Here is a 26,178-nt window from a genome sequence, read left to right on the forward strand (position 1 = left end):
GGTGGGAGGATGGATGAAAAGCAGGAGAGCAGGAAGGGGTGAGGCAAAAGAGTCAGAAAACAGCAAAATGGTAACAACCATCGTCAAAAAAAAAACTTTGCTGTTTCTGATCTCAAAAAAAATATGTGATTGGGATGCACTGAGTCAGGAATTAAAATCTGAATCAGTTTCAGCACCTGGAAATACACAATCTTCAGCACGTTCCTCAAACTCAGATGCACTTAGAGCTGCCAATGCATTTATCCCGGCGTGGGCATATAATTACAAATGCCCACCCCCCTTTTTGTTTGTTGGAAAATTGAATTCTTTATTGTTTAAGATATAGCTTGAAACTGTGACTGCTGAGTTGCCTAAAAGGATGAAAGGACTTGTGTGAAAGCACAAAGTGTGCAATTATTTTAACCAATCTGTCCACATTTGAGATGTTTCTTTTACTGGTGAAAGGAAGACAATTGTAGCACAGCTCAAAACTGCCATCTAGTGGACCTTCCAGTGACCTGGCATCATTGCAGAATAGGAGACCCAGAGGAACACACATCCATCCTCTGGGGAGATCAAAGTCCACCTTTTAGGATGAGGCATGATTTGTGGTTCTCTGACAGAGTTCTCCTTTCTAAATAGCCCAGTGTAACATGTTTTAACATTCTGATATCCAAAAAGTTATCCTAAATCAATGTGAAATTTCAATCACTTTCAATTTGAACCTATCCCAGCAAGAAATCAATGCACCACTCTGAAAAAGTGTATCCTTTTCGTTTCTGTTTTGGATCTTAACTTTGTAAATCAGATGTGTTAGTCTAGTATCCAAAGAACTAAAAAAGGAAGGAAGGGAGGGAGGGAAGGAGGGAGGGAGGGAGGAAGAAAAAGAAACGTAGACAACAAATCTATCTTCTCTGAAGCTACTACTTCATTAAACCAAGAGTGTCCTTCGGTCTAAGTGCCTACCGCCACCAGACGTGCCTTGGCGCACTTGAGCAGGGCAACAGTTCAACGTCGGGAACCGAGAGGCCAGGGTTTAGACTCACACTGCCACCCACCACTTTGTTGCTCTGGACCAGCCGTCTATCATCTTTGTCCGTTTCCTCATTTGATACAAAGAGAGGCTTAAGCATGGTAACTGCTAAGGTCCCTTTCGGCTCTGAAGTTCAGAGCTTGTTCCCAGAGTCGCAGGTCTCGCGATCACAGGGGCCTGACTTGACACTCCCTCTAGGCTCAGCGTCCGCACACCATTTTCTCACTGAAATACTTGTGGAGGAGTTACAGGGTGCCAGGTCCTGAACTGGCTGCTAGGGAAGCAACAGCAAATACACAGACACGGCCTTTGCCAAGTTGACAGCCTCACAAGGGACACAAACATAAATCAAATGATCAAGGAAATGGTAACTGCACCACTGATGAGAAGGGCTCCAGTGAGGATGTGTAACTGGGGCCTAGTGGCAGCGGCTGAGAGCAAGGAAGGCTCCCTGAGGAAGTGACAGGCCTGGATCTGAAGGCTGGTGAGCAGCTAATCCAGTGTGTGCATTACAGGCAGAAGGACCCAAATGGGCCAAGGCCCCAGGGAGGAAGGAGTTTGCACAACTGGGATCAGAAAAAGTCCATGGAGCCTGGAGTGTGGACAACAAGAGAGTGAAGTGAAAGGGGAGGAAAGCAGGGGCCAGATTATGCACGGGCTTGTGGGCCGCGTTAGGAGTTTCATCTTTATTCTAAGAGCAACAGAATCGCTCTCCTGAAGGGCTTGAAGTAGGAAAGCAACGTGGCCGGATGTGCTTCCGTGAAAGATCCGACTGCTTTGCGTAAGACTGAGGTCAAGTTCAAGACTGGGTACACAGAGGCAAGTTGTGTGACTCTTGCTGTGAGAGACTTGGGGGTGATGCTGCTGTGGCGGGAAGAAGTGGGGAGATTCCAGAAGTAATGAAACAGTAGCATCATTAGGGCATGGAAATTGGTTGGATGTGGAAGTAAAAGGGAAGAGTCCAAGGTGATTCCTAGGCCTCTGGTCAAGGGCAACCGGATGGAATTCATGCAGTTCACTGAACTGAAGGACACAGGAAGATGACCAGGTGTGGAGAAAGACCAGGAGCTCAGTCATAGGTGGTTATGTTTCAAGAAAGGCTCAGGAAACATCCAGGCAGGTGAGCAGTTGGGGACCCAGAGCTCGGAAGAAAACATGTCATCTAATCTGTGATAAATGGGGGCATCTGGCAGCACGTGGTAAGAAGAGGCACAGCACAAACTTCGAATGTCTGGAAGAACAGAGGATGCAGAGCCGGTGAGGGAAACCCCAAGGAGGGGCCCGTGAGGTGAAAGAAAATGGGCAGAATATGGCGCTGAGGAAGCCAAGAGGAGGGCGTTCTCTTCTGCTGGAAGGACATGGTGGGCCAGCCACATGAGAACTCTGGATCGAGTGACCTTGGCCTTGGCGATAAAATGCACGTGGAGTCCTCCACAGGAGTCAGGTGGAGTGGTTGAAGAGTGAACAGCGGAAGAAAGTGGAGAGAGTTGTGTAGAGAGAGGCCCCTCCACGAGCTTTGGCTGCAAAGATAAGAAGAGAGAGGTGGGCGGCCAGAGGATACGTGAGGGCCAAGGCGGGCCTTCTCCATCTGGAGACTTAGGGAAAGGAACTCTTCGAGAAGCGGGGTTGAAGACTCAGAACAAGGAGGCAATAACGGAGGTCTTCAGGCTCCTGGAAGGCTTGTATAAGGATGAGACCCAGGGCACAGATGCAGCTTCGGCCTTCGTCAAGAGGAGAGAGCCTTCCCCCACTATAGCTGTAAGTGCAGGGAAGGAGGAAATGTGATGCGGGCAGTAAGGCAATTCTAGCGCTCCAATTTCTCAGTGAACTGCCTGAGACCTGCACTAGCTGGAAGTGAGAGATGGAGAAGATCAGAGGTTTAGGAAGAGAGAAAACATGAGCTCACTAGAGAAACAGATTCAGCTTTGCCAGGCATGTATGAGGTGACCACAAACGCACGGCACCTGTCGGGCCAGCTGCGCGGTTTCCTCCAGCTGTGCTCAGGGGCCACGTGCCGACAAGGGAAGGGAGGTGAACAGGTTTGTCTGGGGTTGGAAGTTTCCAAGTGGGAGTGAAGGAAAAACAGAGGGCAAAATAACTTACTTAGGACGCACTCAAGAGTTTAGTAGACATGACAGGTTCTAGATTCTAAGATAAAGAGAGAAGCAAAGACAGAGCGGGCAGGGTGGATACAGAGGGAGAAGGTAGGGGGGAAAACTGACTAATGACTCCTGAGGTCAACATGCAACAAATGCCCTGAGGTAACCGGGCTGGATTCCAGTGGCTTGGCGTCCTCAATATAAAATATATTCATGCTTTGTCGTTACCTACCCAGGACAGTGCACACATACAGGACACACATCGGCACTAAGTGTAACAATCTTAATGTTCCAGCATGACTGGAAACTGACCTCTGTCATGCTAAGCCCCTGGGGAAACCAAACAATATCACCTGGTTTCTGGTGTATGTCCGGCACCGTTCTAGGTGCTAGGAATCTGATGAACCCATCAGATGTGGTATTTACCCTCAACGGGCTTATGCTTTCATGGGAGAAGAGGAACACAGGCCCAGATTTCAAAGAATTGCTCAATTAAATGAAAGTGGCAAAGGGATGTGCAAACTTTCTTGGATCCTCTATATCAGAAGCCATGTTGGCTGTGCACAATTCCCTGATTTATGTGAGTCCTGGTCAGAATGAACTGTCCCCAAAGATCACTTGGGTTATTGTACTTGAGAAATATGCATTGCCTAGTAATATGCATTGCCTAGGTTCAATTTACTGAACATTTGGACATTTACCATCGGCCAGACAGCATTTACCAAAGATGATATCATTTCCATATTCCAGACAAGGAAACTGGGTTCGAGGGTAATTATTCGTCAAAGACCTACTTTGCAGGTTAGGATTCCAACCTAGCTGTGCCTCAGCCTAACCTCTCTGTTCCATAACATGCTCCCTCTTCTGGTCAGAAGATTACATGTGGACAAACGTGGCAGCATACGAACTTAGTTCCAGAAAGCTACCCAGATTGGTTAACAGGACCAGGCTTTCAGAAGCCCATCAGCACACTGGAAAGAACTCATTCCAGGGGAAAAGAAAACACAGGATGAATACCTCTCTATCCAAAGGCACCACATTCTGGGAAAGATGTCAAGAACCAATTAGTCGAATCTCTGGTGTCAAAGAAATTGTGGTTTTTGTTGTTGTTGTCTGACATAGAGTTATGACTAGATGTTTTTTCACATTTTTCCATAAAGTCCTTAGGGCCCACATCTGTCTTTACTTTTTTATAAAGCCCTAACTGTGCTTTGAAATGAATCCTATTTAATGCCAAGTCAAAACTGTTTTTTTTAGCTCCAGGATATTTCTCTTTGATTCAGATTCATATTTACTTCACTCTGAGTCCTTAAGATATTTTCAAACAGATTTTGGCTAATGTAACTTTGAAAATACTCCTAGAAAATATGAAATATTCAAGGGCTAAATCATCTAGGTTTAGGATTGTTTGTGTAAGTCAAAGACTAACTGTTCAGAATAATTTAAATCAGCTCCATTCTCATTTTTTAAAAAAAGTGTGTAAATTTGACTTTGGTAAATTAAGTCATTTAAAAGGATAACAGTAGTAAATCTTGCCAGATTTGTTCCAAGCAATAGCTACACACACGTATACACATACACACGTCAAGTATGGAGATGAAAATGGGAAAAATTATCATATTCTCTCACCTTCCACTCCTCATGCAACCCAATAACCCTTCAGAAAAAAACTGTACACTGTCACGTCTCATGAAGCCAGAAAGGTGTCTTCAGAATAAAACGTGAAACAGGACTTAATACAAGAGGTTAGACAGACAGAGAGATATTTCTTATACGCATGTATTATTTATTCTTGAAGGTATGTGTGAGCGAGAAGGGGAAGATAGTTATTCAGTAGATAAAGCTAAATGTGAAGCATTCAGCTAAGTCCTGGTGAAAAATAGATTAAAAAAAAAAAAAGGAGTTACAAGTATGTAGAGTGCTCAAAAAAGGATGCACCAGGGGCCATGAAGATGCAAATCTAGGGAGGCCTGACACGAGCTTCCCAGAGAAAGTGACCCTGAGGCTGAAGTCAGCCAGGTGAAGAGGGGCCCAGAGTGGTCTAGACCACGAAAGCAGCAAGTTCAAAGCCTCCAAGAGCTTGATGCATTTGACGATGTCACAGGAACCCAGGCCAATGAAAGCAGACACACTAATCTAGACACCAGGGGTGATCAGGGAGAGTCTCAAAGAGTCACGTGAGGATGTTGAACTTCCTTACCAATGGAGAGCCACTGAGTGTTAAGCAGGGGATTGACACAATCAGACCTGCATTTTTTTTTTTTTTTTTTTTGGCGGTACGTGGGCCTCTCACTGTTGTGGCCTCTCCCGTTGCAGAGCACAGGCTCCGGATGCGCAGGATCAGCGGCCATGGCTCACGGGCCCAGCTGCTCCACGGCATGTGGGGTCCTCCTGGACTGGGGCACGAACCCGCGTCCCCCGCATCGGCAGGCAGACTCTCAACCACTGCGCCACCAGGGTAGACCAGACCAGCATTTTTTAAGTGTCACTCTAGCTTCACTGAGAAGGATGGAGGAGGACAAGCCTGGGTGTGGTTACTGCAGTACTGATGGTGATGAGGGGTAATGTGCCTGGGACTGGCGTAGCAGCACCAGTGATGGAAAGAGGACAGGTTTATGGCTCTTAAGAAAGTTGAAGTATTTCAAGTATCTTCTCTGACCACAATGGCATGAAACTAGAAATCAACAACAGGAAAATAAATGAGAAAAAAACGATTACCTGGAGGCTAAACCACATGCTACTAAAAAACCAATGGGTCAACAAGGAAATCAAAAAGGAAATTAAAAAATACCTTGAGACATGGGACTTCCCTGGTGGTCCAGTGATAAAGAATCTGCCTTACAGTGCAGGGGATGCAGGTTCAATCCCTGGTCAGGGAACTAAGATCCTACATGCCGCGGGGCAACTAAGCCCACATGCCACAACTACTGAGCTCACACGCCTCAACTAGAGAGCCCACGTGCCACAAACTACAGAGCCCATGCACTCTGGAACCTGCATGCCACAACTACAGAGCCCACATGCCCTGGAGCCTGCTTGCCACAACTAGAGAAGAGAAAAACCTGCATGGCACAACTAGAGAGAAGCCCACATGCTGCAACGAAGAGCCCTCAAACCTCAATAAAAGATCTCGTGTGCCACAACTAAGACCCAGCACAGCCAAAAATAAATTAATTAAATAAATAAATAATAAAATAAATCTTAAAAAAATCTATGGATGCAGCAAAAGCAGTTCTTAGAGGGAAGTTCACAGTGATACAGGCCTTCAAAAAACAAGAAAAATCTCAAATAAACAACCTAAACTACTACTTAAAAGAGTTAGAAAAAGAACAAACAAAACCTAAAGTCAGCAGAAGGAAAGAAATAATAAAGAGCAGGGAGGAAATAAACAAAATAGAGATTAAAAAAAAATAGAAAAAAATCAATAAAAATAAGAGCTGGTTTTTTGAAAGGGTAATAAACAAAATTCACAAACCTCTGGCCAGGCTCACCAAGAAGAAAAGAGAGAGAACCCAAATAAACAAAATCAGAAATGAAAAAGGAGAAATCTCAACTGATACTGCAGAAATACAAAAAACCTTAAGAGAATACGACGAACAATTATATGCCAACAAATTTGACAACCTAGAAGAAATGGACAACTTCCTAGAAATATACAGCCCACCAAAATTTAATCAAGAAGAAATAGATAACTTGAACAGAGCAATCACTGTAAGTGAAATGGAATGTGTAATAATAAAAAAAAAAAACTCCCTACATACAAAAGTCCAGGACTAGATGGCTTCACAGGTGAATTCTACAAAAAATACACACACACACAAATACAAAGAACTTATCCCAATTCTTCTCAAACTCTTCCAAAAGACTGAAGAGGATGGAACACTCCCAAAGACATTTTATGAAAACATCATCACCCTGATACCAAAACCAGATAAAGATACCACCAAAAAAGAAAATTACAGGTCAATATCTTTGATGAATATAGATGCAAAAATTCTCAACAAAATATTAGCAAATCAAATCCAACAACACATAGAAAAGATCATACATCACAACCAAGTGGGATTCATCCCAAGTTCACAAGGATGGTTCAACATACACAAATCAATCGATGGAATACACCATATTAACAAAAGAAAAGTCAAAAACCACATGATCGTCTCAACAGATGCAGAAAAACCATTTGACAAAATTCAACTTCTTTTTTTTTTTTTTTTTTTTTTTTTTTGCAGTACGCAGGCCTCTCACTGTTGTGGCCTCTCCCATTGCGGAGCACAGGCTCTGGATGCACAGGCTCAGCGGCCATGGCTCATGGGCCTAGCTGCTCCACGGCATGTGGGATCTTCCTGGACCAGGGCACGAACCCATGTCCCCTACATCGGCAGGCGGACTCTCAACCACTGCACCACCAGGGAAGCCCCAACATCTATTCTTAATAAAAAAAAAATCTCACACCAAAGTGGGTATAGAGGGAGCATACCACAACATAATAAAAGCCCTTTATGACAAACCCACAGCCAACATAATACTCAATGGTGAAAAGCTGAAAGCCTTCCTGCTAAAATCTGGAACAAGACAAGGATGCCCACTCTCACCACTTCTATTCAACACAGCAATCAGACAAGAAAAAGAAATAAAAGCTATCCAAATTGAAAGGGAAGAGGTAAAATTGTCACCATATGCAGATGACATGATACTATACACAGAGAACCCTAAGGACTCCACACAAAAACTGCTAGACCTAATAAATGAATTCAGCGAAGTATCAGGATACAAGATTAACATTCGGAAATCGGTTGCATTTCTTTACACTAACTATGAAATCTCAGGAAGGGAATGTAAAAAAACAATACCTTTTAAAATCACACACACACAAAAATAAAATACCTAGGAATTAAGCTGACCAAGGAGGTGAAGCACGGAGAACTATAAGACATTAATAAAGGAAATTAAAGAGGATTCAAAGAAATGGAAAGATATCCCATTCTCTTGGATTGGAAGAATTGATATTGTTAAAATAGGAATACTACACAAAGCAATCTACAGATTTAATGCGATCCCCATCAAATTACCCATGCATTTTTCACAGAACTAGAATAATCCAAAAATTTATATGGAACCATAAAAGATCCAGAATTGACAAAACAATCCTAAGGGAAAAAACAAAGCAGGAGGCATAAGTCTCCCAGACTTCAGACAATACTACAAATCTACAGTAATCAAAACAGTGTGGTACTGGTACAAAAACAGACATACAGATCAATGGAAAAGAATAGAGAGCCCAGAAAAAAACCCACACACGTATGGTCAATTAATCTTCAGCAAAGGAGGTAAGAGTATAAAATGGGAAAAAGATAGTCTCTTCAGTAAGTGGTGCTGGGAAGGTTGGACAGCTGCATGTATATCAATTAAGTTAGAACACACCTTCACACCATGCAGAAAAATAAACTCAAAATGGCATAAACACTTAAACATAAGATGGCACCATAAAACTCCTAGAAGAGAGCATAGGCAAAACATTCTCTGATATAAATTGTACAAATGTTTTCTTAGGTCAGCCTCCCAAGGCAATAGAAATAAAAAGAAAAATAAACAAATGGGACCTAATCAAACTTATGAGCTTTTGCACAGCAAAGGAAATCATTAAAAAAAAAAAAGAAAGAAAGAAAAGCCAACCTACAGAGTGGAAGAAAATATTTGCAAGTGATGTGACTGACAAGGGCTTAATCTCCAAAATAGACAAGCAGGTCACACAACTCAACAGCAAAAAACCAAACAACCCAATTGAAAAATGAGCAGAAGACAGTAGCCATTTCTCCAAAGAAGACATACAGATGGCCAGTAGGCACATGGAAAGATGCTCAACATCACTAATTATTAGGGAAATGCAAATCAAAACTACAATGGGCATGAACTTATATATACTACCAAATGTAAAATAGATAGCTAGCGGGAAGCAGCTGCATAGCACAGGGAGATCAGCTCAGTGCTTTATGACCACCTAGAGGGGTGGGATAGGGAAGGTAGGAGAGAGACGCAAGAGGGAGGAGATATGGGGATATGTGTATATGTATAGCTGATTCACTTTGTTATAAAGCAGAAACTAACAACACCGTTGTAAAGCAATTATACTCCAATAAAGATGTTAAAAAAAAAAACTACAATGGGATATCACCTCACACTGGTCAGAATGGCTGTCATTAAAAAGTCTACAAATAACAAATGCTGGAGGGTACGTGGAGAAAAGGGAACCCTCCTACACTGTTGGTGGGAATGTTAGTGCAGCCACTATGGAAAACAGTATGGAGGTTCCTCAGAAAACTAAAAATAGAATTACCATATGATCCAGCAATCCCACTCCAGGGCATGTACCTGGACAAAACTACAATTCAAAAAGATACATGCACCCCTATGTTCACAGCAGCACTATTCACAATAGTCAAAACATGGAAACAACCTAAATGCTTATCGACAGATGAATGGATAAAGAAAATGTGGTACATACATATAATGGAATACTACTCAGCCATAAAAAATGAAATAATGCCATTTGTAGCAACATGGATGCAACTAGAGATCATCATACTAAGTGAAGTGAGTCAGAAAGAGAAAGACAAATACCATATGATATCACTTATATGTGGAATCTAAAATATGGCACAAATGAACCTATCTACAAAACAAACAGACTCACAGACATAGAGATCAGACTTAGGGTTGCCAACAGGGAGCGGGGAGAGAGAGGGATGGACTGGGAGTTTGGGGTTGGTAGGTGCAAACTATTACATTTAGAATGGATAAACAACAAGGTCCTACTGTATAGCACAGGAAACTATATCCAATCTCTTGGGATAAACCATAATGGAAAAGAGTTTTTAAAAAGAATGTCTCTGTGTGTAACTGAGTCACTTTGCTGTACAGCAGAGAGTGGTACAACACTGTAAATCAACTCTACTTCAATAAGAAAGGAAGGAAGGAAGGGAAATTGAAGTGACCGAACTTGGTGACTGATTGGATGTGGGGAGTGAGGGAGAGAGGAAGAGGCAAGGATGCTCCCCGGTTTTCAGGCTGAGCAGCTGAGTGGATGGTGGTGTCCTTGAGGGAGATGAAGACCCAAGTAGGTGGAGTGTGTGTGGAAATATGAATCTCTTTTGAACATGCAGCATTTGGGATGGATGCCTGAGATCCACATTCTTTCTTCTCCCCATCCCAATCATCCCAAACAGACGATCTCCACTGTTTCTCTATCCTGAATCATATAAAGAATATCCTGACCTTTCATATGAAGAAAGGTCTAGCAAGAAACTTAGGAAGCACACAGACCAATCCCCTTCATTCTTTGCCAGAGGAAACTGAGGGAGGGAGTTTAGGGGGCTTCCCCAAAGATACGCAGGAAAACACCCCCTAACGCCATAGGCCCTTTCTGGCACCCTCTAAAACATGCTCTGCTTCCTTGCCTTTCATAGTTTTCATAATCATCATATTAACCACTTTTCCTGAAGGTACTCATTCAAACATGAGAAATCTCTAGCCTTCCTACCAACGGATGCCTCTGAATATAAAAGCCATATACTTGGAAAAGTAAAAATAAATCAGAAGAAGTTGAAAAGGTCAAAAGCAATTCACCTCTGGTCAACTTGCTCATAGGAATCTCCCATTAGTCAGTTTTCATTACAATTACTTAAAAAATGACAAAGCATTGAGTCCATTATTTTTTACAGTATGAATTCTTAAATCTCTACCTCTATACATCACAGTTTTAATTACGGCTGTCATACGGCTTCCTTTAACAGTTCACTATTTAAACAATGTTGGTAGGATTTGCAATAATTTTTTTTAACTGGGTGAAGCAATAAAACCAATGGCTTTTGCTCAATGAGCTTCCATTTTTATAATCTGCTAGAGTAAAATGGTAGATGTCAGACACAATGTGATATTAAGCAAAGGTATGAAACCAAATCCTTGAGCCAACACAAGTAAAAGAAAAGGCTTACCTGAGGCGGGTGTCCTTAAAGGTGTCAAGGTATGCGGGATAGCTCCATCTGATCTTATTCCCTTTACATCGAAGCTCTAGAGTTTGCCCTGCCATCAGACTCAGGGTTGCAGCGGGTTTCTGAAAGCGACCTTTATCTATCATTTGCATCATTATAGACTGTGTCTTTGGTGTTGAGTCAGCGGAGTCCCTGTCCTTTATTTTAGGAATTTTGGGTTTCACCTTTTTGTTGGTGGGCTTGATTCTGTTCTCTCCAGGCTCCTTTGGATGCTTGTTCTTGGGGGGATGTTGACCCGTAACTGGTACAAACATGAGGAGAGAACAATGGACTTCGGTGGTTAACATACCCAGAGTCTTCAACCCCTGAAACAGATCGTTTTTAATATCCCTCTCCTCCTATGTCAAAGTTATTTTCAGGAATAATCATTATTTTCTTGGTTCATTCTTTAGCTTTAAACCAATTAGTAACTGAAAGGGAATCAATTGCAGCTTCCAAGATTTTGTTCAAACTCAGCAAAACATCTCACGTATGAACTAACATTCGCACTTCGCAAACAAAACAACTTTTTCTTGTGGTTCACACTCAGTCTCGCCAGCTCTAAGGTGGTACCCAGAATAGTGGACCTGAAGCCTCTCGAGGTCTGTTTCTGGTCCTTGCCATCTCAGTGCTGTCATTGTTCATTTTGAACCAATTGTTTAAACCCAGGAATATGTAGTCTCCAGGGAGTGGAGACACAGACTACACTGAAAGCACACTCAGAAGATGAAGATTTCAAACCATCACAAACTTTCTCCCAAATGAGTACGTACTGTGGTGCCTGTGTGTGTCAGGGCAGACAACATCCATGGAGGATACAAGGCTTAGTAAGAAATAAGTACTAACCCTGTGTTCATTTAAAGCATACATATACATTATTAAAACTCAATGGCAACTTTAGCAAAGGTTTAGAATTTAGCCAACAAAATACACTGGGGGGAGGAGTATTTCATCACCAACATTGTTGAGAATTGCTGGCAAATGGTGGTAAGAACTGATGACCTTTAAGTCCATTTTCTTACTGCTGTTTTTCCCTTCTCTACAGACAATGCTGCCCTGCCCTTGGAATACCTCTGGGTTCCAGAAATCTCAGCTGTCCACCCAGCCCACATGGCCATATGCTGTATCCACCCAGCAAAGAGAAGGAGACTTGGCAATTCATTTGCTCCACTGTCTGCATCATCTCCAAGGTGACCTTGCTATAAGCCCACAGAATTATAAAACGTCCAAACTTACAAGATCCTGAGAGACCATTTAAGGTCCGCATGTTATACATTTTAAAAAATAATACAGGAGGCCTTAAAAGTTAAATTGCACAAAGCTGGCTAGCGACAGGATGTGAAAGTAAAACTCAGGTCTCCTAACCCCCATTTCACTACATGAGGATCAACAGCCTGTAGATATTTTGAATAGATAACTACACAAACCTTGGCCAGTTGAGGGCATTACAGGGCATTTGTATAAAATGGGGAAATGTGATAAATCAGGAGAAAATTCTTTTCCCTCTTTGATGTTCGTATTTATTTACCTAATGTTACCTTGGTGTATAAAGGGCTCGAGTGGTCAAGAGTACAGAGACACTGAAATTGGGATCAAGAGACAGAAAAAGGCAAGTGTTGCAAGCTCTTACACCAGCAGACCAGGCTGGTGACAAAATGAGGTGAGCCAGGTGGGCCTGGAGAGGCCACGCCCTCCCGAAGGGACAGCTGCCTGGAGGGAGCGAGTGTCCAGGGTTCCAGGATCTGATTTCTCCCAGGATGGCGGAAATGCAGGTTTCCGGATTTATAAATGTTAGAAACTTGATTTTTTAGAAACTTCAGGTCTGAATCTCTGAGGTGAGGAGTCAGGCAGTGGCTTTCCTACGAGGGCTGGGGATGAGCAGGAGGGGACAGGAGAGGGGCTGCCAGGACCGTTCTGTCTTGATCTGGGCTGTTCACATGGTGTGTGTGCCGTTGGTGAGCGTTTCATGGAGCCACAGTCTGATGATTTGTCCCAAAACTCAGCTGACGTGGACTCAACTGTGTAATGATGAACTTGGCTTTTTGGAGTGTTGCCCTTTGAAACAGGAGCCATTTGGCCTCCACTCTTGGTTCAGTCCTGCCCAGACTCTGGAACCAACCCCACTGTGAGCTCAGTATCAACACCAAGTCCTTGGCTCGTGGCCTTCTTTGGGTGTGGCTGCGTCGTGCCTGAGCCCCGCGAGCCTTTCCATGACTCCAGGTCCATCTGTGACCTCTCCTTTCCCGGGGTCTGAGTCTCTTCTTTTTTTTTTTTTGCAGTATGCGGGCCTCTCACTGTTGTGGCCTCTCCCATTGCGGAGCACAGGCTCCGGACGCGCAGGCTCAGCGGCCATGGCTCACGGGCCCAGCCGCTCCGCGGCATGTGGGATCCTCCCGGACCGGGGCACGAACCCGTGTCCCCTGCATCGGCAGGCGTACTCCCAACCACTGCACCACCAGGGAAGCCCCTGTGTCTCTTCTTATCTCCCATCCTTCCTCTACTCTGGTTCCTCTGGGTCACGGGCCCTGCTGAGCTTTCTCAGTCCTTCCGGGGAGCGGGACTGTGCCCTTGAGCCCTAGTCTTCAAGGCGAGTCCCAATACCTGCTGTTTGTCAAGACTTCCCCAGACCCCGCACATTTGGGTTATTTATACCCAGGGTTCTAATGACAGATGGGGGTGGGAAGGGGTGCCCATTTCCACAACCTCCCAGAAGGAAAAGCACTGTAATCGTTGGGAACATATTAGACCCACAGAAATATTCTAATCCAGCAACATCAATTGTGAAGCATAAGCCTCACTGCTACAACAGGTAAAAGTCACTGTCTTTTTCTTAAGGCAGAAATTAAAAGCCTACCATGATGCTGTCCAAGTCATCTGTGCCCTGCAAGCATTTCGGTCAAACTATGCCTGTGAGGGCTTCCCTGGTGGCACAGTGGTTGGGAGTCCATCTGCCGATGCAGGGGATACGGGTTCGGGTCCCGGTCCGGGAAGATCCCACATGCCTTGGAGCAGCTGGGCCCGTGAGCCATGGCCGCTGAGCCTGCGCGTCCGGAGCCTGTGCTCCGCGGCGGGAGAGGCCACAGCAGTGAGAGGCCCGCGTACAACAACAACAACAGAAAAAAACTATACCTGTGAGAGTCATGGACCTCTGGATTGATGTCTAATTTGGTGTTTTTTCTTCATCATGAACAGGAATTCAAGCTGTTGGAAATGACAACAACTGTTTGTAAATCCTAGGGAATTTAGGCAGCCCATGCAGTTTCCCTGATACTAAGCTCTCAGATCCCATGTGGTGATGCTACTCAGCAATATTCGATTAACTAGTTATGGATATTACGCCTTCAAATATGTGTTATCATCCCTGAAAAATCATTTGACCTTTTGACCAAATAGGCCCATCAGTCGGTCCAGCGGCCTGGCCATGGAACTGGTCCATGGTTTGACAGTGGCGACACACAGTCCAAGGAACCAGACCAGTGGTCCCACGGACAAGTCCTAGGACTGAGCGACTCTGCAATCCCATGTCTATCTTTTTCAAAGAATGACTCTTCAGGCTAACTAAGTAAATTAGTTATTTTCCAAAGGCCTAAAAAAGTTTAAGCATTCACAATGTAGATATACAAAAGTGAAAGTGCATCACCATTGCATTTTTGAGATTATGGCCCAGTGTATTTTAGAGAAATAAATGACAAAAGTCACAAACCATTAAATGTCATTACAGACTTTAGGTGAAGTCATTGTTGACTTACTGTGTGACCTCGGGAAGCCACCCTCTCTCTTACTTTCCTCACCTGGAGACTGAGAATTGCGTGGTAATAATGACTACCTCATGGATCGCTGTGAGGATTAAACGAGTTACTATGCTTAAAATGCTGAGGCCAGTGTCTGACCCTCTCGTTATGCCTCAGGGTGAGCTCCACGATAAACTTGTGATGGAGGTAAAGCAGCTCATTATTTTTCCTAATTTACAGGTGAAAAACTGAGACCACAGATGCCAAGTAGCTCACCCAGGGTTACTAAGGCGGCAGTGAAAAACCAGATCTAGCGTCTCTTCTGGTTCGTCTTGTTGCTTTCAATTCACTCAAGATCAGCATTTTCACTTTATCTGCATGAATCTCAGGCACAGCACCATTATCTAAGAGGTTTCTTTGTTTGGTAGGTCATGGGCTTTGACAAGGAGTTCCAAGTCAAACAGAACTTGATGCCCGGGATGAGGGCACAACCTTCCTGGAAGGGCTGGAGATGCTTTTCCAAGGCATACATTACAATCCCCAAGTGAAGAGATGCTGGTCAAAAAACATCTCCAAAATGAATGAGTAAATGCTGCACAACCAGAAGTACATAGGGCAAAGGACTGTAATTCTTCAGCATCAGCTGAGGGTTGATTGCAATCAAAGCTTATTCAATACAGATGACCTGACTATTAACCTCTCTAATTCTATCAGACCGTGTGGGAGGAGAAAATAAATTCTTTAGAAGAATCACTGACAGCTGCTTAGATGCGGATTCCCTGTAAACACAGCCATCCACATCAAAGATCTGAAGCGGTTCGCTTTTTTCTCTCCATGGGCAGTTAAGGGGAAAGGTCTGACCTGAGAGCAGCATCTAAATATCCACACTATAAATTTGCTGGGTAGCTCAGGGATTCCCCTAACCAGTTGTATAAACTGGGACACCCCACTCTCGTTTTTCCATTCCTCATGAAACACCCCATAGGAACACATATACTTTTCCAAGAACAAATACGAGAAGTTGAGAAAGCAATGACAGTAGGGAGGTAAAAATGTAGAATGATGAGAGACTCTTTTCCCTACCCGTTCTGGAACCCCACTCCAAAATACCCTTAATATCATTGCTTAAAGTATCATTTTCTTATGAGAGCAACTTCTAAGATTAGCTACTTCTACTTCAGGATAAAGACCTTAGATTGATACTTTTTTTTTTTCTAAGCATCCATCAGAACGCAGTTCATGGTGCTTTTTTTTGAGATGTAACTGACAGCTCAACTAACATTAGTTTCAGGTGAACAACGTAATGATCCCATATTTATATATACTGCAAAATGACCACTCTCTCTTGAAACACTTTATTCGCTTGGCTTCCAGGACATGGCACTGTCTTGGTTCTCGGTCCGTTAGGCAAACTTCCTCATCTTCCTTTCCTGCCTGAGTCCAAAGGGCTGAATCCTTGCAACTCCTCAGTCTCTAAGTGGCCTCACCAGTCCCTTTGGCACTAATGGCATTTATACGCTGAGAGCTGCCTTGTTCCTGTCCTCACTTTGCCTCTAAATCCAGATCTGAATATTCTGTCGCTTACTCAGTGTCACTTGGAAGGCTAGTGGGCATCTCAAATTGGACGTGTCCACACTGAACTCTAGATGCCCTTTCTTTCTTTCTTTTTTTTTTTTTTGCGGTACGCGGGCCTCTCACTGTTGTGGCCTCTCCCGTTGCGGAGCACAGGCTCCGGACGCGCAGGCTCAGCGGCCATGGCTCACGGGCCCAGCCGCTCCGCGGCGTGTGGGATCTTCCCTGACCGGGGCACGAACCCGCGTCCCCTGCATCGGCAGGCGGACTCTCAACCACTGCGCCACCAGGGAAGCCCTAGATGCCCTTTCAAATCAGCTCCTTCCCTGGTGTCCCTTTATCGGCAAATGGCAACTCTCTTCACCCAGTTGCTCAGAACATAAACCTGAGTCACACAGGATTCTCTTCTTTCTTTCCAAAGCCACGTCTAATCCAGCAGCAAACCCTCTTGGCTTTGCTCTCAAAATAGACCCCAAACCCAGGCTCTACTCCCTACACCCACTGCAACCATTTTCACCTAGACTATTAAAAGAGCCCCCTATGCAGGCTCCTGGCTTCTACCTAAGCACTCCTACCTTTGAAAATATAAGTTAGACCACGGGCACTTCTCTGCTGGAGACCCTCCAGTGACTTTCATCTAATTTAGAATAAAGCCCTAAGTCTTCCCACACCCGACAGAGCATTGCCAACTCCCATCTTACTTCTCATGCTCCTTCAGCCAGTGACCACCAGGACACCTTGAAGCTCATGCCCTTGGCTTCATGGCTCTTCTTCCAGACAAGCAGCACCTGCTCCCTCCCTCTCAGCTGGCCTCTGACCCTCCTATCCAAACCCCACGCACACTGCCCTCGGCAGCCCTCTCCATCCTCTTACCCTGTCTTATAGGTTCAGCTGTGTCTCCAAAAAGATACATTGAAGTCCTAACCCCTGCAACTGGTGAATGTAACCTTATCTGGAAATAGGATCTTTGCAGACATAATCAAGTTAAGATGAGGTCATTAGGTATGGATACCAAGGGGGAAAGGGGGGGTGGGATGAATTGGGAGATTAGGATTGACATATATACACTATTGATACTATGTATAAAATAGATAACTAATGAGAACCTACTGTATAGCACAGGGAACTCTCAATGTTCTGTGGTGACCTAAATGGGAAGAAAATCCAAAAAAGGGGGGATATATGTACATGTACAGCTGATTCAGTCTGCTGTGCAGTAGAAACACTATACTCCAATAAAAATTTTAAAAAAAAGATGATGTCATTAGGGTGGGCTCTAATCCAATAAGCCGGTGTCCTTATACGGAGACCCACACACACAGGAAAATGCCAGATGAAGACACACACAGAGGGAGAAGATGGCCAAGTGACAACAGAGGCAGAGATCGGGGAGATACAGCTGTAAGCCAAGGGCCACTGAGAATCACCGGCCGCCAGCCAAAGCTAGAAAGAGGCAAGGAAGGATTCGGCCCAGGGTCTCAGCAGCAGCATGGCCCTACTGACACCTTGATTTGTCTTCTATCCGCCAGGACTGCGTGAGAACTAAGAACTTGCAGCATCTTAGTTTGTGCTTGGTTACAGCAGTTCTAGGAAACTAATACATCCTGATTATTGATTTTTCACGCCGCTTATCAGTTCCTGAAATGTTACCTTTACTTGTTACCTGTCCTCTCCTATGAGAGCACCGCAAGGGCAGGGCTTTATAACCTTGTACAGGGGCAGCCATCAATCCTCAGAACTTCTCTCACTGCTCTGGCTGGCACACTGCCCCAGTCTCTCTGTTGCCCCTAAACTTTTCTCTTTTTCAGCTCTAAGAATCAGAGATGATTTTGTATGTCAAACATACAGACCAAGATCCTAAATGCTTCAAAACATTATTTGCACTTGTGAACAATGAGAGTTTTTACAATTTTTTCATTATAAGGTTTTCTGAACTAATTTTTATCCTTTTTCCAAGGAATAAATTGAGTCACAATAGTGATACCGAGTACTGGTTAGAGACTCATTTTCAGTGTCGCTCCCCTTACCTTCTTAGAGATCAGGCTGTTTTGCCCTCACATCATAATGAATCTCTTTAGTTTCCCGAGAAAGAGAACCTTCGCAGGACCGAAAATAAGCCCACGTTAGACTGAAGATCAAATTAGTATTGATCAAGGGTGTGGCGTGAGATTGACAAAACAGCAGTAACAAATCAATATTTATACTTCATCATTTGCTCCCAACACTGGGTAAAAATATGTAGATAACAAAAGCTGGTAAGGACCTGCGATGTTGTACTCTTTTATGTAAAAATGGCAGCACCCTATCAACAAACACAGTGGCATGTATTCCATACAAATGCTGAAAATCAGGTGCCGTGAGCCACGTCTGGCTCTAAGTGGCATCTTGGGCCTTTTATTAACTGTTTTCATGCCTCACTTTCATGCCACATGAGCGGCATGCCCTTCCAACTCCCACTCTTCATGAGAAGAAATAACATTACTTCTAAAAATTTAAAGCATTTTAGAATGAAGCCAGGCAAACTTTGCTGGGTTAGAGCAGATGTACATCCAGTATATGCTTACAGGGAATTCTTTTACTATTAGAAAGCCTCTCCTAGAAGTGAGCGGAAAGACTGAAAGGCAGTGGGAAAAGTTGAGTCATGGGCCTGTGTCTGCAGTTTGTGCTTTGGGATGACCCAGGAATGCACCATATTCCGACTTGTTAATCAGGGGCTGGCACTGGAAGGGCACCCCACCTAAGCCACTCTCAGTTCCTGGTCCCAGCCAGCCACATGTTAACTCAAACCGGAGAAAACATTCTTAATAGGCTTTAGAAAAACTTTTATACTTTACTGAAGCAGATTTACTTTTCTAATTATGTGTTCAATATTTTATTCACAAATAGTTTATACTATATATTTTACTTTTACTTTTAAAAACAAACCCACAGTGCTATTATCACATCTAAAATTTATCAATTATTTCTTATAAAATACTCAAGTCTGTGTTCAACTTCCTGTCTCATAAATCTATACTGTTTGTATAAATTACGTTTGACAAACAGATGCTAATCGATTCATGCAGCTGTTTGTAATCATGGTCTGGGCACACATTAGCTGGGAGAGATTCAGGAGGCAGAGGCTGAGGCTGCCCCCCGAGCCCCTGCGGCAGGCATCTTGGGTGAACTGTGTAACCAAGCGAATGGGCCACTTGAAATTATTTTGTCTGACCATCTCTTGCCCTATTCAAAAAGTGATACCAAATACTACATTTCCATCACTTCAGCGATCACATACGAGGACCTGCCAGGAGCAATTGAATATTGTATTTTACACCGTGAACTCAGGCCAACTGCTCTCTAGGCAAAGAGGACCTGTTCCTCCCCGCACCTCCCCAGGAGAAGCATTGCCTACACTTTATCCAGCAAGGCTCTAGGCTTAAGGAGCCTCACATTCAACTTCAAGTCCCACAACCATTTTGGACTTTGCAACCAGAATGTGGTCTTTTTCTGGCCAATGCTTCTAGTTTCATGGGAAAGAAAGGAACTGGTCAGGACTGAGTACTGGATGAAAGATGTGAGCCAGGGTGAGCTGGCCCCAGCGGGAGGTTGCATAACAGCAAAAGCTGCTTTTCAACCAAAACCAGCAAAAATAGTGACTGCAGAGCAGAATTCCAAGGGAGATTTCAGGATACCAGGATGTAACAGATGCAAAATATACTGCACGAATAACACCAATCGAAAAATAATGGAGCCAACCAGACAATTAAATGCCAACAGAAATATAGATAATAGACATAGAAATACAACAATACACACACACATGCACAATAAAGTCTGGCCCTGTGGTTGTGAGTCTACACAACAGGGTGGGTCCAGGACAGGCACACATTCAAAAAAGTTCAGTGGCACAAGGGCCCCCATATGGTGTACATAAATCCATGTCCTTCATCTTCTCCCCTCCAATCCGATAAGGAGTGTAACAGCTGTGGGGTTTTGAGTCGTTTGGAGAAGGTCTGATACCCAGAAATATCTGGTCTAAGACTTAGGCACATCTCGCAGGATTCAAGCCCACGCTGGTTTATGAAACGAATCTAGGACTGCAGATGGGGGAGGAGGACTCTTCGAATTTTGCAAAAGGCTCAGTTTATGTGGCACCCGCCCTCACGAGCAGAGACCCGGGGCGAACGCCGCGCGGAGGTGGAAAGGATCCGCACCTCCCAGACAGACACGTTGACACTGGGGGCTGGACCAGGGGCTGCCTGGGGTTGTTCCGTTTGCCGGCTGCCGAGAGCCTTCTAGGAGCGCAGGAGCGCTTCTGGTGGGGATCCTAAGGGTCAGAGCAGCTGCCACCGTCCCAGGGGCTCCGAGGGGAGGTGGAGAGAGGGAGGTAAGGAGACCCTCCTGGGGGTGGGGGGGGCAGGTGCACGGAGTAGGGAGCGGCTCCAGGGCTGGGCCTCGGAAGGTCTAAAGTTAGAAGACCTGGAGGACGACGAGGGCTGGGGGCGGGGGGGAGTCCGGGATCAACTCACCGTCCTCCAGCGCTTCGTGCACCAGCAGAAGACCCAGCAGCAGCCAGACCTTCATCTTCAGGGCAAGGGGTGGGGCGGAGGTGCGGGGGACAGCAGGTCCGAGGCGCGGAAAGAGCAGGGCGAGGGCAGGGACGCCAGGGGAGGCGGCGGGCGAGGGGCGGGCGCCTGGGACGCCGCAGCTGGAGGATTCAGTTTCATGAGGAAGAACAGATTTGGGGGGAAAGTTTGGGGATTTTCCTTTTTTTAAAAAAAATTCTCTGTGTAATGTAACCTCTCCTGCCCCCTGGCGGAGCCATGAAGCGCTGCGCTTTTTCCCGGCGCCGAGGGCGAGGGCGAAATGTCAATTATAGCAGCCACTCATCGAGTTCCCCAGCGCCCTGCGTTTCACGAAATTCACCAACTTCAAGCAGGCCCCGCGCAATCCTGCGGGTACTGATGGGGTCACATTTAACCGTAGCTGTCCAAATGTCACCAGCGCTCTCCCCACCAGCTCAAGTGCAGCTATAATGCTCTGTAAAAAGCGCCCCCTAAGTATTTCTCTTCATTCCCAGCAGGTCTCTCACTGGCTCTAACAAGACCACCGCCCTCGGTTGTCCCGGCTCTGCACCGAGCCCTGTACCTGCTGGACACGGCGTCTGTCTTGCAGCTGAGATGTGAGAGCCCTGGGGCTTCAGTGGGGAGGCTGCTCTGCCTTCACAGGGGCCCACAGCAGGCCAGCTCCTTCCCCGGTGCCTGGCAGAGGTTTTGGAGAAATTTCTCCTTCCTCTTTTATTCAGAAGTCCCATTGCCCTACATAGGACTCGATTAAGCGTTCAGGAGGGACTGTGCCAGAAAACAGATCCAAGCTGGAGCATCAGGGGCCCCTCCGGACTCCGAGAAATTGACACCTTGGCTTTCCCTCTTGTGCTGGGGCCTGGGGTTCGGTCTGCGGCTCCTGTCCCTCGCTCCACACGCCCCCACGTCCTGCGGGCTCTCCCTGCCGGCTATGAGTCAAGGCCGCCGCACTTTGCCATCATCCCTCCTCCCCGCCCCGGCTCACGATGTTACCGTCTGTCATCAGCAAGGGGCCACAGCCTCCTGGTTGGTCTCCCTGCCCCTCCTTCTTGCACCTCAATCCATTCTTGCTCCAGCTATTAGACTGATCTTCAAATGCAACTCTCAAAAAACTCTAACCCAACTAAAAACCCTTCAAAGGCTCTCCAGCAAGGCTCCTGCTACAGAGTTCTCCGGCCCCGGGGCTGGAGGGTGGAGGCAGCTACAGCTCCCCGGTCCTGCCCTTCACACCAACAGCACGCTCCCAGCGCCCTCGGCCCAGCGCCCTCGGCCCAGCGCCCGCGGGGGTCCACTGCTCCCGCTGCGCCCTCTGCTGCCAAGAGTCCCCTTCCTCCTTCCACCACCTGCCTGCCCTCTCACCACCCCCAACCCCTGGCCGAGCTCATCCTACAAGGCTCAGCTCAGACCTCACCTGCTCCGGGCAGGGCTAAGCGCTTCCCTAGTACAAATACTTCACGGTAGCAGCTGCAACAAAATGCAGGACTTAGCGGTGAATCTGGTTGTGCTTCTTTCTCCTGCACCCTCCTGAGTTCAAGGGCAAACAATGCGTCTTATTAAATTTTGCATCTACCACCAGTTTCTGGAAAGTAATACTCGTTAATTAGGAACTTACTGTGTTCCACACAGAGCATAAAACCCCCAACATGCATTCCTTGTTCCTTATATCAACAACAAACCTACAAGGGAGGCTGTGTGGTTAGTTTCGGCCCCATTTTATGGATGAGGCGGCCCAAAGGCAGACTGGTAGGAAGTCTTAATCCAGGTTTTGTCTGACACCCATGTCTCTGGGTCGAACCCTCACTCTACCGGTTAAAATGAGCTGTTGAAATCACTAGAAGTGAAAGCTTTCCAACAGGGCCCTCCTGACCATAAAGTCACTCCTCAGAAACTCCCAAGACGGGAGGCAAGTACTTTGTGACTTACCTGATAGGCTTGATAACAGAGAGCTAAGATGGCAAAAGAGCCAGGCAGCCGGAATTGCAGCCCATTCCACGGAGAGAGGGAACACACAGTCTGCTCTACCCTCTGAAGGAGTCGGGTGGAGTAGGTGGCTGCCGTAGAAGTAGCCGTGAAAAGAAAACAGCTAAAATTGTAATGAATCCTTAAAAGCTGAATGCAGGCTGGCGTGAACATTTCGAATCCTTGGGAGCCTCAGACACAAGGAGAGCCCAGAATCCTTCAGCAGCTCTTTCCCACAAGCGTCTGCTGGTTGTTTACTAGAGAGAGAGAGAGAGAGAGAGAGAGAGACACCAAAAGGCACCACATATGAAGAGAGTTGACATTAATGAGGGTTGCACTCAGCTACTCCACCTGTGTTTCCTTTTATTTCAAAAAGACCTTTTTTTTCAAAATTAATTAATCCATTAAAAAATATTTTAAACCACCACAGAACTATATAGGACAGGAAATGATAAAAATAATAAACATACCCTTTCACGTCCCCGACCCTTCTAGCTATAAAGTATTTCATGGTAATGATGCACCATAGTTTAAATTTTGCTCCTGTTTATAGATACTTTGGTTGTTTTAAAAAACTCCTTTACAAAAAAATGCTGCAATAACTGTCCTTATCCAGATAGCTTTACGCCCATGAGTATTTCTATAACACAGATACATAGATAAAAATGAAATTATTCAGCCAAAGCCATGATATTTAGCAATTTTGATTAATGCTGCCAATTCAACAAAGCTGTTCCTATTTATAGCCAATTCTACTTTCTTTGGGAGCCCATGAGCCTACGCATTTCTTCCCACCCACCAGTCCTGGACGTGACTAATCTATTCAATTTTTACAACCTGGGAGGGGGGATCTCATTATGCTAGTTCAATTCCTATTCCTTTTATTACTATTGAGGATGGGCATCTTATGTTTTTATTAGCCATTTGTATTTGAAAATTGAGTTCTTTTTCTTATTGCCTTACTATAGTAGAATCTTAATATGTTCTGGATAATAAGCTCTTGGGTGTTATACATACTGCAGACTTTTCTTCTAATCCTTTGCTTGTGTTTTAGTTTTGCTAATGGTGCCTTTCTTTAAGAAATACAACAAATGTTTAGCAATTACATTTTTCAGTAATTTTTTTCATGGCATCTGGGTTTTATATCCCCTTAGATGGACCTTCTCTGCCACAAATCAGCAAATTACGTGTTCTATATTTTCATCTAAAACTTTTATAATTTTGTTGGTCTGTTTAGTCTTTAAATCCATCTGTCATTTTTTGGTTTTGGTATCACAAATTACAAATCTAATTTTATGTTTATGTTTCCAACTGGATGATGAGTGTCACATTATCATTTGTTAAATGATTGGTTCTTTTCCCATCTTTCTGAATTGACTTTTAGTGTGTATTAAATTACACACAAACATGGGTCTGTTTCAGTTTTGTCTATTCTATTCTATTGATCTTTTTATCTATACCTATAGAAACACCACACTGCATTAACTGGTACCGATTTATAGTATATTTTATTATTTGTTTGGACAAGGGATGCCCCCATCATTGATCTTATGTTAATTATGCTTGTACATTTTCTCTTCCAGATGAAGTTTGAAATCACTTTGTTAACCTTCATAAAAACTTTGTGTTTTGATTATGATTGCATCGACTTTATATTTGGGGGAAGAATGGTCATATTCACGATATTAAGTCTTCCTATCCCAGAATGTGTCATAAAGTTATATATATTTCCATTTGTTCAAGTCTATTTTTATGTCCCCATTATATTCTATAATTGGTGAATGCCGGTATTAGGACAACAATTTTGAAATTCTGTAATCCCAAGCCTTCTTAAGTGTATTTTGTGTCAAATACACTTTAGCTAAATTTGGGCTACCTATGTGTGTGTGTGTGTGTGTGTGTGTGTGTGTGTGTGTATAGACATGTGTGTGTAGTTACTAGTTAAGTTATAATTAAGCACTTATATAGTTATAAACACATAGTTATATTTTTTCCATGTAAGTCTTATTTGTTAATTGTTAAGCTTAGTTCTTATTTTTACTTGCTTATGTATTTGTTTTGCTATTATGAATGAAAATTTCCCCCATTACATTTTCAAATTGATTAACTGGTATATAGAAAATAATTTTAGAATTGTATTTTCCCAAACTTCTGTCACATATACTTTAGCTAAATTTACATGTCTAAACTTATCCTACGTCTGTGTTATGGTCTGAGTTGTGTCCCCCCACTTCCCCCCAAATTTAAATGTTGAAGTCCCTCACGGACACAGAGAACAGACTTGTGGTTGCCAAGGGGGAGGGGGGTGGGGGAGGGATGGAGTGAGAGTTTGGGATTAGCAGGTGCAAACTATTACATATAGGATGGATAAACAATAGGTCCTACTGTATAACACAGGGAGCTATATTCAATATCCTGGGATAAACCATAATAGAAAAGAATATAAAAAAGGATGTACATATATATATATAACTGAATCACTTTGCTGTACAGCAGAAATTAACACAACATTGTAAATCAAATATACTGCAATAAAAAAAATCGATGTTGAAGTCCGAACCTCTAGTACTTTAAAATGTGGTAAATTAAAGAGGTAATTAAATAAAAGTAATTAAAGAGGTAATTAAATAAAATGAGGTCATTAGGGAGGATCCTAAACCAGTATCACTGGTATTCTTATTTTTAAGAAGAGGAAACTTGGATATAGACACACACACAGAGGGAAGATCGTGTGAAGATTCTGGGAGAAGACAGCCATCTACAGGCCAAGGATCTGGGCCTCAGGAGACGCCAACCCTGCTGACATCTTAATCTCTGACTTCTAGCTTCCAGAACTGTGAGTAAATACATTTCCGTTGTTTAAGCTGCAAAGTCTGTGGTACTTCGTTATGGCAGCCCTAGGAACTAATGCAGTCTGTTGGGATGGGAGCGAGGGTTACAAGAGATATAGGGGCTTTCCAGGATTGTCACAAGGCTTACTATCCTTGAATGAGACAATCACAAGATGCCTCCAAATTTGAAAAATGAAACTGCTAAAGTTGTATTTTTTATAGGTTGTATTTCACTGAAAAAACCCATCTGCTTTGTCTCTAGGGTGAGAAGGAATTTTATTATTAGATTCTCTGTTTGCATTCATCTTCTCCATTCTTTCTCCAACAATTGCTGTAATATTGGCCAATTAAAATAAGCATTGCCTTACAGCTCTAAGTC

At 44.2% G+C, this 26,178-nt stretch overlaps 1 protein-coding gene across 2 annotated transcripts in view; it reads right to left on the reverse strand.

Annotated features, from left to right (window-relative positions):
* Positions 1–21,134, reverse strand: part of PDGFRL (platelet derived growth factor receptor like) — a 48,704-nt gene extending 27,570 nt beyond the window's left edge. Inside the window, exons 1-3 of one of the 2 annotated variants that reach the window (XM_022571079.3) lie at positions 20,956–21,006; positions 14,271–14,342; positions 11,106–11,403 (exon numbers count right to left, since the gene is read on the reverse strand). In XM_022571079.3, the coding sequence (XP_022426787.2) occupies positions 11,106–11,403; positions 14,271–14,283 (311 nt within the window). In that variant the 5' untranslated portion in view covers positions 14,284–14,342; positions 20,956–21,006. Of the gene's footprint in view, positions 1–11,105; positions 11,404–14,270; positions 14,343–20,955 lie in introns of both variants that reach the window. The other variant, XM_022571080.2, reaches the window with a different exon arrangement.
* Positions 21,135–26,178: the final 5,044 nt, after the last annotated feature.

Source organism: Delphinapterus leucas, chromosome 21, assembly GCF_059928025.1.
Source record: "Delphinapterus leucas isolate spDelLeu-1000000601 "Yukka" chromosome 21, BTC_Dleu_Yukka2, whole genome shotgun sequence".
Lineage (NCBI taxonomy): Eukaryota > Metazoa > Chordata > Mammalia > Artiodactyla > Monodontidae > Delphinapterus > Delphinapterus leucas.